General features: G+C 38.5%; 1 protein-coding gene across 32 annotated transcripts in view; it reads left to right on the plus strand.

Moving 5' to 3' along the window:
• Positions 1-15847, plus strand: part of RAF1 (Raf-1 proto-oncogene, serine/threonine kinase) — a 93316-nt gene that overhangs the window by 33232 nt on the left and 44237 nt on the right. For 31 of the 32 annotated variants that reach the window (XM_038408207.2, XM_038408205.2, XM_038408209.1 and 28 more), the window contains 7 exons: positions 1467-1579; positions 3498-3600; positions 5752-5909; positions 7462-7560; positions 9414-9567; positions 12940-12967; positions 13065-13192. In XM_038408207.2, coding sequence (XP_038264135.1) covers positions 1467-1579; positions 3498-3600; positions 5752-5909; positions 7462-7560; positions 9414-9567; positions 12940-12967; positions 13065-13192 — 783 coding nt within the window. The remainder of the gene's footprint in view (positions 1-1466; positions 1580-3497; positions 3601-5751; positions 5910-7461; positions 7561-9413; positions 9568-12939; positions 12968-13064; positions 13193-15847) is intronic. The other variant, XM_038408213.1, reaches the window with a different exon arrangement.

Below are 15847 nucleotides of genomic sequence, written 5' to 3' on the forward strand. Positions count from 1 at the left end.
AGTAAATATAGCAACCGTTACAATAAAGTGATTGTGGCAATCACCAAAATACCTCCTTCCAAAACTGATGAGAAGATATTGACAAACTCAGAATGCCATACATAAAACCTGTATCAACTGTCTTCATTTTGGCTTCTCTTTTGGTCAAGATCAAGTGGCATGTTGAGCCAAAGGGTCATACAGGCCTAATTCTTGAGTCTATTGTAGATCAAGTGGTAGGAATGCAGCATTAAAAAGTTTATATATTGCATCCAAACAGAGAAATACCATCCAGTTGAGCATAAGACATCACAAACTTGTCCAATGCGCTCATGGGCATGTAGATTCAAACATCCAACCTTACATTTTGCTTCCTTTAATGTCAAGGCAAACGAATGAAGCAAACAGTGGCTTAACTTCCTCTTACTTTCTGCTGACCGTCCTAGAAAGCAAAATAACTATTAAAATGAAACTTTTTTGTATGGAAGGATAACTTTTCTTTATTTTGAAGTTTTAAATTCTTACAGAAGCCCAGAAGTTGAGTAGTCACCACATGATGCAACCATAATTTCCACTAAGCATAGTAGTTTGTTCTTAAACATTTAGGGAGGGTAGCAAAGGCAGGTCTGCCCCTTTTAAATGGGGGTGAATGGAAGGAGGTTAACAACTGGAGATGCTTCTGGATCATAAGGTAGCATTGATGGCCAAAAAGCACTGCTATGTACATCTGATCAGACTTGCAGCCTTTCAGCTTGAAGGGAGACATTGCCACAGTTACCCATGTCTTTATCATATCAAGATTTGACAATGCATTCTATGGGAGCTGCATTAGAAGACCATTCTGAAGTTGCAGCCAATGAGAGAGCAGCAATATCAGCTATCCGCATTGGCTGCTGATTTGCTTTTGGGTGCCATTCTGTGTGGTGTTTGATCTTAATAAGCCCTGTATGTATGGTTTGGGACCTGGCTACTTAAGAGACTGCCTTTGTCTCTCCATTGTCACACCACTCAAATCAGCTAAGGTACTTCCAGTTTCACTCAGTTCCTAGATTTGAAAGTTTGGGAACTGTTCTGGTGTCAGGATGATTGAGTTCACTACTCCTTCACACATTGATCTAAGAGCTCCAAATGTGTTTACATTAAGGGCATGATGTAAGGCTCATTTGTTTTCTAGGGAAAGCTATATTGGATGGATTTTTGGATAGACTTGTTCAGTTAAATTCTGAAGGAAATAGTATCTCATGAATCCGTTTTAGCATTGCTCCTAGAAATGCTTGCACATGTCATCAGTGTGGCATGTTAGGCACTCTTTTTTTGAAATTTCAAACTCTATTAATAAAAGTGCTACTAAGTGTAGTTTCACTGTAGTGATGTGTAGAATGTGATCTGTCTAGTCTTGTGTAGAATATGAAGATCAGAAAAATGGTATTTTAAACCCTTTTATGTCCTCATTAGAGTTTTAAATTAAAATTAGCTCTTGTTCACAGGTAAATGTGCGGAATGGGATGACCCTACATGATTGTCTTATGAAGGCGCTTAAAGTCAGAGGTCTGCAGCCAGAATGCTGTGCCGTTTTTCGACTTTTTAATGAACAAAAAGGGTAAGAAGCTGTGTACTAAATCAGAGAAACAGTTTTAACATTGTTATATTTTTCAAATCCTGGTTTTAAACGAGCAGAAACTGTGGTTTCTTCCCCCATTTTTAGTCTTCACGGCCAAGTTAGACTTCTATCTTCATGCTTTCTTTGCTCTTCTCAAATTTCTTATTCAAAAAGCCATGTCTGAAGCACGCTGAAATGATGTAAGAAATTAAATACTAGTTTTATTTAAATGCTCATACTCCTGAGCGATTTCTACACCACTGTGTATGTGCAGATTTCTTTGCTTCCCTGCAGAAAAATGACTTTCTGATGGGGAAGCAAAGGGAAGCCTCGAGCTGTTGTGTCCCTCCCGAGCGGTGTGGGCACATCATTTTGGGTGCTTGGAGCAGCCGGTGGAGAGGTAAATCACCACGGTGCGTGGGGGAGGCCCTGGGGAGACCCTGACCGATGACTCCTACCCTGTGCCAGGCTCAGCTGCTAGTCCCAGATGGTCTGGTGGCAGGGGAGAATGGGATTTCCTTTTCCCGGCAAGGAGCAGCCAGGGCTGGGTCAGACCCACCCCCAGAAACCTCCCCTGGCTGTAAGAACCCCCAACGAGCTCCTGTGCATTCAGATCCCCTCACTCCAACCCCCCAGTGATCCACCCGCTCCCAGATTGCCCCACATAGAATCCTCTCACCCCACACTGGGATCCCCCCCACTAAGCCCCTCCACATTTGGATCTCGCTGGACTAAGCCTGTCTCCCCACACCTGGTGTGCCTGGCACAGAGGGGCAGAGCCCTGGGGTGTTTCTGGGGCAGGGCCAGCCTTTGTGCTGTGTCAGGGTTGGGTGCAGCCTCGCCACCAAGTCTGTGTCCCGGGAGGGCAAGTGGTTTTGCAGGGTGATCTTCCCACCTCCATACAGCCAGTGGCCAGTGCTCCCCACTGCCATGCTGGAGCCTCTACGTTTGTTTATTGTCAAATAAAATTTGCAGAATTTTAAAATGTGTGCAGAATTTTTATTTTTTGGCAAAGAATTTTTAATTTTTTGGTGCAGAATTCCCTCAGGAATAATGGTAAGGATTTTATATACACCATGAAATATGCCTGCACTTCTATATCAAAACTGAAGAAGGAAAAACCTGGGTTAGCTGCTTTTTACAGACTTTTTTATATCGCTCTCATCTAGCTAGATTGTGTGTTCAAATTTGAACACACAATATTTTCTTCCTGCATTTGAAGATACATACTTCAGCATTATGCATGCTTGATTCTTTCAAATAAGGATCCTTGTATTCAATTTTAATGTTATAAATTCGTGTGGAAATTTTAAATGTTATAGATTTAGGTCTCATCTCGGGTATTCCTTTACGCTTTGTAGGGCTGGGGGGTACTGCTATTAAATGCCAAATGATTATTTTACAAGCTGAGAGTGTGAAGGTATCTCCTTGAGTTAATGTATTAATTTCACACCTCAGAAGACTTGGGCTCAGTGCTTTTTGAAGCCACAATCATGAGACAGTCATTTGTGGGTATTCATCTCTGTGTAACTGAGTCTGTATTGAAATCTCAAGTAACTTTGGAGCTCAAGCACATAATATGGTTTCTATATCACTAAACTTGCCATTCATAATTCGGTACATTTGTTTATAGATATTTTTACGGTGCTCATCACCATAACACCTGGATGCCTTTTAACTTATAAAAACAATCATGACAAAATATGACAACCCATGTAAGGTATTTAAACTGCTATTGCTGAAAAATTGGAAATCTCTTACAATTCTGTGGGGTTTTTTTTAAAAACAAAACACTGAAATACCATTAATTCTAAGAGATTGGTTGTATTTGTTTTTCATGTTATAGGAGCATGTATTACAATTTACATTATTGAATAGACCTAATTATTCTCACTTTTCAATTTTTTTTCCTTTTTAGCAAAAAAGCACGCTTAGATTGGAATACAGATGCTGCCTCCTTGATTGGAGAGGAACTGCAAGTAGATTTCCTTGATCATGTTCCACTTACAACACACAACTTTGTAAGTTTAGTTTTCTTTTGTATTTTGAATGCAGGTTCTGTTGACTTCCTAAACATGGGAAGCAACTTTAGATCTTGATGCTACAATATTATCTCTCCCAATAAAATACTATTAATTTATTAATTAATAAAACCGGAATGACAACAACCACCCCAGATGATTTACAGGTGTTAGTCCCCTAATCTCAGTGATTTTTTTTCAGACCTGGCCTAGAACATGTGGCAATACCCTCTTTCATTTACAATAGTAGTAATGAAATAACAACCTGACAGATTTCAGAGTAGCAGCCGTGTTAGTCTGTATTTGCAAAAAGAAAAGGAGTACTTGTGGCACCTTAGAGACTAACAAATTTATTAGAGCATAAGCTTTCGTGAGCTACAGCTCACTTCATCGGATGCATTTCTGACAGAGGATCAGAAGCAGTTTACACTCCAGTTGACGGTATTTTCTAACCGCAAAACAGAATGGATGTCTTCACCGTAGTCTTTTATTTCAGAAAATTGAATAATTTCTCTTACATATTCAGTAAAATTCGCACCACTTATGCAAAGAGAAAGTATTCATGGTTTCTTTGGCACGCATGTTCACTTGTTTTGAAGGTATCAGCTGGACAATGATTGTTGCTAGAATAAGGTGTTGCTTTTTGGGCTAGCAGTAGTCCTAAGCATATTCATTAAATGTCTATCTCTGGTGACTGACGGTCTTCGTCACTTGGGTTTAACTGTGTATCTATATGTGCATGTGCTTCTAAGGATATGGCCTTTTTGGAAGGTGGTTCAGGTTCTGAAAATGACTTGCATTTGGAGTCCGGATCCTTCGGTCAAAAAAAATCAATGATGAAGCCCACTTATAGAATCTGTTATAGAGGCTGGTTGTTTTTTTTCAGGGTGTTAAGCATGTTGATGTCGTGCAAATTCATAACATCTCTTTGCCAGGCTGTGTATGAGGCTATGTTCACAATTTGACAGAATTTTGTTCTCTCAGGAGGTGAGCCTCTCTTTCATTATAGTTTCTTCCCAACAACATGCTATGGGATTCCTTTGCTTGGGATCCAGTCAATATTCTACTCAGTAGAGATAAGGCAACAGATATATCCAAGCAGGGTTGGAGTTCTGATCTATGTCAACTCTAAGTCTGTGGTACTTAGAAGCAAAAGAAAGCCAGGCTACGTTTAATTGTGTGGGAGGGGAGAGCAATAAGGTTAGCTCTCAAGGCCTTTCTCCCTTCTATCAAGATGGAATATGGCCAAATTTTTTCACAATATGACCATGCATTATCTAAACTGATGGGCAACTTCATTCCAATCTTCTCTGTCAAGATTTGATTTTTCTATAGGGATATTGGATAAAGACTAAACCCTTCTGATACATAAGGCAGGGCTAACAATTTTTTTAGCAGATTATGTCCGTTAAAAGGTTATGATTGACATAACAATGCCCCATTTATTTGATCCATTGTTCTGTCTGGAGTAGACCACAAGTGGACTTGTTTGTGACCAGGCAGAACAGAAAGTGTAAAATCTTTTAGATTTGGATCCTGCCTTTATTGTACATTGTGGGGGAAAGGACTGTTGTATGCCTTGCTTCCCAAAAGTCTTGGTAAAGAGATGTCAAGATGTTTAAAAACACGGAAGTTCACCTAAAGAAATTTGCCATAAGGAGTATAACTACTAAATAGCATTCTTTTGTTATTTATTATGTTATGATTATTTATATACACACAATTCTATAACTGTTTAAAAAAAAAAAGAAAAGTCCAAGGTGATGTGATTGGTGCTTTACATTGAGTCTAAAACTTCCTTCATTGAAGTCAATGTCAAAACTCCCAAGCACCTTATTGGAAACAAGATGGTGCTCTGAATCTTGCAAGGATACACTTAAATTTCAGTATTAAATAGCTAGGTAAAGAGCTCACTAAATGTCTACAAAATATCCATAATTGTAACAGCACAAATCCACAGACTTTCTGAAGTGTACTGTTAAGTTCAATATTTGGTTTGGAGCAGTTTTATAAAAAGTTTTCATTCATGATTTTACAGTTAATTTTTGCCAGATCCTTAGGTATTCATCTAAGCCACTTGACAGAGCTGGTACCACGAGGGGGTATGTGAGCGTGTGTACATACATTTTAATCATTTAACTTGTGTTCTAGGCTCGGAAGACATTTCTAAAGCTTGCCTTCTGTGACATATGCCAGAAGTTCCTGCTAAATGGGTTCCGGTGTCAGACGTGTGGCTACAAATTCCATGAACACTGCAGCACTAAAGTCCCAACCATGTGTGTGGACTGGAGCAATATCAGGCAACTCTTGTAAGAGCTTTTAATTACTAATACTAACAGTCTCTGTGACTGAAGAATCTCAGACTCCGTCTCAATATCAGTGAGCGTTATGACTTGTTGAGCAGTGTAATATGTAAAAAGATTTGTGTATTGACGTGATGAAATACCATCAGTATCTGCTCCCAGCCAGTTTATGTAATAGGACTATTGCCATGAAGTATATTAGGCTTTTGTTGTAAAGTATTCTGGGACAAGCAGACCCAGACATGGCAAATGTCCAGTGAATTTCTGTAATGTCACCCCAAAGTTCATTCATCATGGAAGTATGCAAGAGTTCCTTGTACAACTCATTTTTGTCTCAGTCCTGGTCTACACTGGGGGTGGGGGATCGTTCTAAGATACGCAACTTCAGTTACGAGAATAGTGTAGCTGAAGTCAACGCATCTTAGATCGACTTATAATTACTTACTTCGCGTCCTTGTGGTGCGGGATCAACGGCCGCCGCTCCCCCATTGACTCCGCTTCCACCTCTAGTCCTGGTGGAGTTCCGGAGTCGACAGCAGAGCAATCGGGGATTGATTTATCGCGTCTACACTATACACGATAAATCGATCCCCGATAGATTGATCACTACCCGCTCATCCGGCGGGTAGTGTAGACTTGGCCTCAGGGAAAAATTAACCCTTTTGACATAGAGTACTATTGGTACTATGAGGCTTTTGAAAATTTTACCCCAGATCCCATAGTCCTTTTGAAACCTCAATGAAATTTAGGCTTCTAAGGCCATGTCTACAGTAATCCTTATGTCGGCAAAACTTTTGTTCCTCAGGGGCGTGGTTTCATTGAGCTGGTTTTATTATGTCGACGGGAGAGCTCTCTCCCATTGGCATAATGCAGTTATACAAGCACTCTTAGAGCGGCACAGCTGTATTTGGTACAGCTGTGGTGCTGTAAACTTTTAAGTGTAGATATGGCCTAAGTAACTAAGGGGTTTTTGAAAATTTTATTCTTGTTTCATATTAGGAAGCTGCACCAGTGTAACTAAATCAAATTTAATTATAAATAAATAAAATAAATTTCATTATACTGCTGCAAAATCCTAATGCAGATGCAATTAAACCTATTTAAATGATAAAATGGTTCAAGTACATCTACATTAGTAGCTTATATTATTTTAACTAAATTTAGTTGCGTAGGTACACACTTTCTAATGTAGATCAACCCAAATAGTGTAGGATAAACTATAGGATTCAGAGCTAACTTCTAAACCTTTGCACTAGCAGTTTGGTGTTGAATGTCATGCCAGGAAAGCCTAATACCCAAAGTTTAATTTAGAAGTAACACTTGAAAAAAAATCATTAGGTCTGTAAGGATGTATAGGGGTTTATTTGTCGTGGAGCACACCATAAGCTTAAAGACAGAGCAGGAAAACAAATTGCATATAAATATGAATAAATCTAATATCTTGCATGATAGAAATCAACCATAACACAAAATTAGGAACCTATAATCATACCCTTTTTTGTAGCATTGATCAGGATGTATTGTAGAACGTACGTACTTCTTTTTGTTGATATTTCAGATTATTTCCTAATTCAAATATCAGTGACAGTGGTGTCCCTGCACTACCTCCCTTGACAATGCGACGGATGCGTGAGTCTGTCTCCCGGATACCTGTTAGGTAAGCTATTTCCACTACTTTTTGTTTTGGGAAGTATAGTTTTAATAAAATGGAATGATTATGTAATACTGGTGATGGACAGAATGCACTAAAACAATATCACTTTAGTTTTAAGGCTGAAATGCTAATATCTCTTTGCATATAGAGATTGTAAATAAGGTGTGTAATATCCCCCTTTTCTACAGTTCCTACACTTGCACTTGAGATTGCTGGCTTTGAATTTTTAGTCTGAGGTTTTAAATCAGATCATTAAAGGTGTGGGGATTTTTTTTTAAATATTTCTGAGACTGTCTTTTAACAATATCAGTATCAAAAAGTAATATGCTGTAGAATATAAAATCCTTCAAACAGTCTTGTGCCAATAGCCCCATTAGAGCACAACTAGTCATGTAGTACATGTGTGAAAATGGTTGATTCATTTGTTTTGCATGAGTCATATATAGAAATTTTTAAAACACCATCAGTTTTGATACTACTGCATATTCTTAGTTTAACCCAGTGATTCTCAAAGTTTTGTACTGGTGACCCCTTTCACATAGCAAGCCTCTGAGTGTGACTCCTCCCTTATAAATTAAACACACTTTTTTAAATATATTTAACACCATTGGATGCAAATGTTGGCTGCAAAGCGGGGTCTGGGGTGGGGACTGACAGCTCACGACCCCCTCATGTAATAACCTCATGACCCCCTGAGGGGTTCTGAACCCCTGGTTTAACCTAAGTAGAGGGGTTTAAAAAGGAAACAACGTGTATAATAGGTTTAAAGAAAACATACTACTCTTGAAATTCTGAAAATTAAAGAAAATGTGAGTGGATTTAGATGCTAAATGCATATTATTCTCCTTCCATGCAGTATGTCCTCTGACCCTTACTTCAGGCTTGGGTCCCTTTCCCTGCAGTATTAGAGGCTGATGAGGTTAGGCCAGGCCAGAAGTGTATGCCCCTCAGCTTCCTCCTGACAAGACTGTCTTTTCAGGAGTGGTGCAAGCCCATTTCTGTGATCCCAGCATGTTAACTTGAAACATTTTCTTTTGGGGGATCTGCAGTAGTAACTCATTCCTTCTTCCTCTCCTTCTTGACCTCCTATCCCACTTGCAACTCATGTAATAGCAAATGAATTAGGGATGCATCCTTGTTATCTTTTGTAAATAGTTAGTTCAGTCTGGCTATTTATGTGATTAAGGTAAACGGATTTGGTTGGCCTTTAGTCCTGATTGGTAATTCTTTGCTTCAACTGTAATCCAGTACTTGACCATATGTTAGACAAATTACATTCTTTATTTAACCACTGTTGTTTGATTTCCATGGAACTGTGTTGAGCTCCTTTTAGCTGGTATTAGGTTTCATGACTTCCTCGTAAGCTGTTCTGTGTGATCAGTTGAACAGTCCCAGCAATCTACTCCCCCTTCCCAAACTATAATTCTCATAGCAAATAAAAACTATTTTTTAAATTCCTAAAAATTGACTAGGCTTGAAAGAAGGGTCTTGCTTAAATTTCACAGATCTGAATTAATTCTAACTGAGCTAGTATTTTAACAATTGGTTAAATATGAGTTGGCAGGAGTTGAAATGAGGAGTAACAAATTAAATAATGGCAAAAATACCACAGACTGCTGCTGAATGTGTCAGGCATGTATTGCCAACAATTAAAATCTTGCTTAAAACCCTTTGATTTTGTTCCTAAATTAAACTTGGCAACATCCAACTGGCTAAATAGTTTAGTCAGCAAATAGTACTAATCCTTCCTGGATTCTGTGTGGTTTTTGTTTTTAGGCAAGATGCTAACAGTAGTTTACAACTAGTATAGAAAGAAAAATGAACTGTGACTTATTTTTCCCCTCTCCTCATGTTAGTTCCCAGCACAGATATTCTACGCCTCATGCCTTCACATTCAATACATCAAATCCTTCCTCTGAGGGCTCCCTGTCCCAAAGACAGAGATCTACATCCACCCCAAATGTTCATATGGTCAGCACTACCATGCCTGTAGACAACAGGATAATTGAGGTAATATGCTGAATAAGAAATTGTGTAGAGCTCATCTAAAACTACTACTGGTTATTTAACCAGTGTTTTAATCCTGTTGTTGCTATTTTCTTCTTAATATCTAGATTAACTAGTGCTCTAGTTGCTATTAGGTACTATTAATGTTAAAACTCACTGCGGGTCAGGGGAGGCTTGCAGGAAGAGAAGCATGACCTGCACAGTTCCTACCAACCAGAGCCTTTATTCTAACAGATTTTGGAACTTCTCAGGACACATCCCTAGCTGCAGAGATTGTAAAATACACAGAGAGGCTTGCTGCCTTTGGTTCCTCTCTGGCATGCCTCCAAAAGGGCTCATGAAGGAGCTTATCTTCTGAGCACCTTTGGCCTCTACAGCTGGGGAAAGATGCCTGTATGGCAGAGCTTCTAAGCTCTTTTTGTAGCAGAGGCTATATAGGGCTTTATAGAGCTTCCCTAATAATTGTGTAGTACACGGGGCTTTGACGGATATGCTGTCATGTTTGTGTTTCATATACTGTGATGACGAGATGCCAGTCTTTCTCCCTTCCCACCTTTTTAATATCTTAAAGGTTGTGAATGAAGTAATGTAAATGTGCAGTCTTCCAGAAACAGCTTTTTACATAATCTCTGGAAGGTGTTTCACACAGTGTTGAATGGAAAAGATTGGCTTTTAATAAAGTAGCTTTCAAAAATGTGGGCATTAATATTCTCTCAGTAGTTTAAAACTATACTTAATAGAGAGGAAAAATACGACCTGCGCAGAGCTAATGAATAAAGCTGCTTTTTCTTTCCTCAAGTTCCTGATCATTTCTGTTCTTTTATTCATTCATCTTAGCAACTGAAAACTATTATTTTTTACTACTTCCTCTGTTCTTTTCTTTATTTCTCATTGCTTTGTATTAGAACAACAGCTTGAATGCTTCTCCCAGTTCCTGGTGCAGACGATTTTGTTTGAGGGGAAGAGTAGGTATTTTTCTTCATGCCTTTGCTTTCTTGCAATTTAACAGCATTTGTAATACTGTAAACTATAGTAATGGCTAAATGAAATTATTAATCTAAAATTGGGTTAATAAAGATGTTGGTATGGCATGTTTGGTTTAGTTCAGCTCTAATATGTGAGTACCGTAATTGAGGTGGATACCTGGGCAGAATAGCTTCAGTCATGGGTTAAGTTGACGATTCTACAGAAAGTGAAATTCATCCTTTGTGTAAACCCATTCACTTTAGTAGGTTTACACTAAAGATGCATTGGCCCCACAACGTTTAAAATAATATCTTGTCTCAAACACGTCCTTTAACGTACTGTCTGGCCTTCTCTCTGAGAATTGTTTTGGTGAATTATTGCATGGCCACACCAAGATGATATAGCCAAGTAGAAACCAAGATTAAATAGTGTGGTAATGGAGTCCCATAGCTTGAGGCCAGAAGGTACCACTAGATCATCTAGTCTGACCTCTTGTATATCACAGGCCACCAACGCTGCCCAGCACCCCCACACACAGTCCAACAACCATAATTGGATCAAAGTATTGCAGCCCACAGGAGATTAGACTATTATGTCCCACAGCCAGAGAATAGGAGGGACTCGGTGCACCCGTACCCAAAGCCCCTGCAGTGGCAGAGAAACGATTGTCAGGTGTACCCAGATAATCCTGGCAAGTGAGCCACTTTGCACTACTTGTACTTCACATAAAGATTAGGTGTAAATGACAAATTATAGTACTGATGTATAATTATATATATGGGATTACTTAAAAGAGCACCTATATTATTAGCAGAGGTTAATATTTTCCCTTTAGCCCAAACTGAGATAAAATAAAATTATTGAAGTGCAGTAGAAGTGCTTTTTTCCTTAGAAATCAGGTGTATGTATATGTAAATCTAAAAATATAATTTTTAAAAATGGCTTTCTTTAAAGTAGGTGAGTTTTTTCAACTCATTTGACTAAATTACACTCCTGGGCAGCTGTACAAAATCCATCACTGGTACTGATTGCAGATTCTTACAAAGTTTTCTGCTTTCTGCCTGGTTGTCTCTGTCTCTGTTCTTGAACGGGTAGTGTAATTCAAGAGTGCTTCAAAGAGTTAGATTTCTGCACATTGTAATCTGCTGAAGACGTAGAGCAGAGACGTACAGCAGAAATGTGTGAATGTTTTGATTCAAAACACAGGTCATAGGTCAAAGTTTGTACTAGCCATGACTGCATACTTTTCTAAATGAATCTTTAGGAATTATAATTAGGACAACTCTTTAAAAATGTGGTGTTTGCCTTGATAGAGTTAGTATGGATCATTCATAAGCCTTCGTGTAGGGTACTTGTAGGTTGTTCTGCACTGTCATGAAATCTAAATGTCATCTCTGGATAGTTGGTTGGAAGATTTGAATTGACTTCTATTAATCTTTTTTAATATTGACATTTTTGTAGTGCATGTTCCTGCTTTGCGTAGTACTTAGCCATTTTGCCTTTCCTGTACTTACTTTTTGTTTGGGATATGATTTAGTAGAAGGAACAAGTTGTAAAAGTTGCTTCTGCCAGAACTGACCCTGTGCATGACTACAGAATTAAGAGCTTTAAAGTTTGTGGCATGAGGTGAGGGGAGGAGAAAGGCCAACTCTGGTGCAGTGTAACAACCTATTTTTAGCCTATTTGTAGAGTTGTGTTTCGGTCAGCGATGTAAATCTTGTGAGAACTTATTTACTTTGGTATTAGAGTACAAATCTCAATCTTTTGCAGTCTCACATGGTACAGTGGGTGTATGTACTTCCAAAGTGTCTACTGGTTTTAAAGTTTGTTCACATTCTAACAATATTCCCCATTATATGTGTAAGGAATCTCTCTCAATGCAGTGCCAAAATAATAATGATTTTCTAAATGCACTCATTGTAGGTAGTAGACCCACGGTAGGAATTATGTACCTATCTGAAATTCAGGGGTGCATAACAGTTTCACAAGACAGTACAATGGCTGGGGATATCAAAAACATGTTTAGTATTTTCTTTGACACAAAGGTTCTTATTCAGCAGGAGCCATTGTATAGCAATGTAGTTTAACTTCCTCATGAAAATTATGTAAATTAATTGTGCAAGCTCATGATTAGAGCCAGGTGGAAAAGGGGGCAAACTAGATGTTTTCAGCAGGTAACAGTTGGATTCTTAAATGATTTCTAAAATAGCCATAACATTCTGTTTTGGAAGATACTGGTCAGTAATCTGGTGCCCTGAATCAAAGCTCTTTAGCACCATTTCATGGGTGATCTACGTTTTCTGATATCTGATTTCCAGACTCCTTTCCTCCCTCCACATTCTGTGTTTGACATCTTACTGAAATGTTGGGGGTTTTTTTGTTTTAATTTTATTTTCTCTCACGTTTTAGGATGCAATTCGAAGTCACAGTGAGTCAGGTAAGATTTCTATACATAAAATAATTAGAATTCTTTCTCTTACTCTACATTTATTTTCTCTTGTTCATAATTTCCTGCTTTGTTTTTGTGTATTAAGCTTCACCATCAGCTTTGTCTGGAAGTCCCAACAATATAAGCCCAACTGGCTGGTCTCAACCGAAAACCCCAGTGCCAGCCCAAAGAGAGAGAGCTCCTGGATCTAACACACAAGAAAAAAACAAAATTGTAAGTACTGTAGTATTTGTTTTCTGACTAATCCTGAAGGAGAAAAAGAGGGACTTTGGGACAAAATTCCAGTTTTTGAAGGCCATAACTGGTGATGAAAGTATGGGGAATGTTCTGTTTAGTTTGTGTTGAAATGAGATCACCTTGTACTTTAAATTCCCATAACAAATCACTGTGTGTAACTTCAATTTCACGTCCCGTGTTAAAATGTCTGTAGTACTGATTCAAGCATTATCATCTGAGTTTTTCTAAAGGTCCATATATTTTTTGAAAGATACTAGATTTTTAAGATTGTTTTTGTCTTCATTTGAAACTTCCTTTGGCTTTCATTGAAAAATGATGTTGACAGTGTCTGTTCAATTTAGTGATAAGTGGTTAAATTCAATTTTCATAAAAAATTTCATTTAACAAAATGCAAGTGTTCTTTTAACATCTTGGTCTAGTAGTTTAGGCCTGTAACTCTAAGGCTATGTCTACACTACAGTCCTTAGAGCAGCACAGCTGTACCACTGCAACTGCACTGCTGTGAGGTCTCCTTTGTAGTCACTCTATGCCAATGGGAGAGAGCTTTCCTGCCAGCATAATTAAGCCATTCTCAATGAGCAACATTAGCTATGTTAGCGGGAGAGCATCTCCCACTGACCTAGCGCTGTCCACACTGGTGCTTTTGTTGGTGAAACTTATGTCAGTTGGGTGTCAAGAATGATGATCTCATGCACTGCTCTTGGGGAGCTCTCTAGCCCTTTCTTCATTAGGCTCTGTAAGAGAGTATTTACTGGTAATATATGTATCCTGCTTTAATGTAAGTCTTGCTCTTAAACTAAGCTATGCTCTTACATGATGGTCATGGTGCAAACATCTTACTTTAAATTATTCACCAAGTGTACTGCTCATGGGTCGTTAACAATTCAGAGCTGCTGTGTTCATTTTTAGGGAAAAAAAGATTGGGAATCAGGAATGCATTTTTCATTCTGTTACATGCTTTAAGATGCATGAAATAGCAGGATTAAGTCACTTTGTAGCATCCTTTTAAATGTAAGGGATGTCAGTCTGATGTGAAAGGTGATTCACCATAGAGCCGTTTATTTTTAACATGAAAGGGCAATTTGAATTATTTTAAATTAGGAGGTAGAGTGATCTTGTAGTTGTAAGTCCTGGTCTGGGACTTGGGAGATCTGGGTTCAGTTCCTGGCCCTGCCACAGATTTTCTTTGTAACCATGGATAAGTCCCTTGGTCCTCCTCTTTTGTACCTCAGTGTTGCTGAGGATTAATTAATGCTTGTGAGGTACTCAAATACTGCAGTGAAGGTCTTACCTAGATGTATGTATTTTGTACACTTCCCCAAACTTCCTAATCAATGCTTTTCTACTTGTGCTGTTTGTGGTCTTTGGGTAGTAGGCCACTTTTCCTTAACAGTTGCTGGAGACACTGTCAGTACCTTAAATATCTTTTAAAAATAAAAAAATCGAGTTATAATTTCAAATTATCCAGTTACTTATTTCATGTGAACAGGAACATTGCAATAAAGAAGATAACTAGATATGTATTTTTGTCAATAACTTCAGCAAAATATTGACCAGTGGATGGTATGCACCTAAATTACTTAGATGCTTTGGAAAATAAGTCCCATTGAAATGGAACTTGTGCTCCTAAGTCACTTAGGGGCTTCTAAAAATGCCAGACTAGTATCTTGTCAGTTACCATGGGCAATGGGTAGGGCCCTGCCAAATTCACAGCCATGATCATGAAAAATGCTTCACGGACCATGAAATCTGGTCTCCCCTATGAAATCTAGTCTTTTTTGTGTACTTTTACTCTATACTATATAAATTTCATGGGGAGACCAGTGTTTCTCAAAATGGAGCTTCCTAGCCAAAAGAGGGTTGGGGGTGGGTTGCAAGGTTATTGTAGTGGGGTCCTGGTATTGCCACCCTTCTGCACTGCCTTCAGAGCTGGGCAGCCAGAGAATGGCAGCTGCTGGCCAGGTGCCCAGCTCCGAAGGCAGCGCCCTGCGAGCAGCAGCACAGAAGTAAGGGTGGCAATACCATACCATGCCACCCTTTCTGCTGTGCTGCTTCCTTCAGAGTTGTGTCAGGACCCCATCAGTTACAACACTGTGAAATTTCAGTTTTAAATATCTGAAATCATGAAATATACAATTTTTAAAATCCTATGACCATGAAATTGACCAAAATGGACCATGAATTTGATAGGGCCCTAGCAATGGGTGCCTTTTGAAATGCATTTAATAAACATTTACATTTTATTCAGGAGCATTTTTAACCAGTAGCTGCTCTTATAATTTTTAAGAAGTTGATAGGGTCTGTAAACATTACATTAATTTAAAAAAAAAATTCTTTACTCAATTGTCTTTGAAGATCTAATATCACAGTTCTGCTTTTCCCTTGCAACAGTTGATAACATAAGGAGCCAAAATCATCCAGGTAAATGTTGTCTACCTGTTTTTGGTTTTGAGGTTATCAACTGTTGTAAGAGGAACATTGAATCCTGAAATGGGTCCTGGAAAGAAAATAGAGGAACAAACTGGTATGTGTTAGAAGACAAGATACATATTAGCAATTGTCTTTGCATTTAGTCAAAGATCACCCAGAGTGTTGCAGTTCTGCAGTTCATCTTTTTAAGACAATATGAGT

The sequence above is a fragment of the Dermochelys coriacea genome, chromosome 7, assembly GCF_009764565.3.
Source record: "Dermochelys coriacea isolate rDerCor1 chromosome 7, rDerCor1.pri.v4, whole genome shotgun sequence".
Lineage (NCBI taxonomy): Eukaryota > Metazoa > Chordata > Testudines > Dermochelyidae > Dermochelys > Dermochelys coriacea.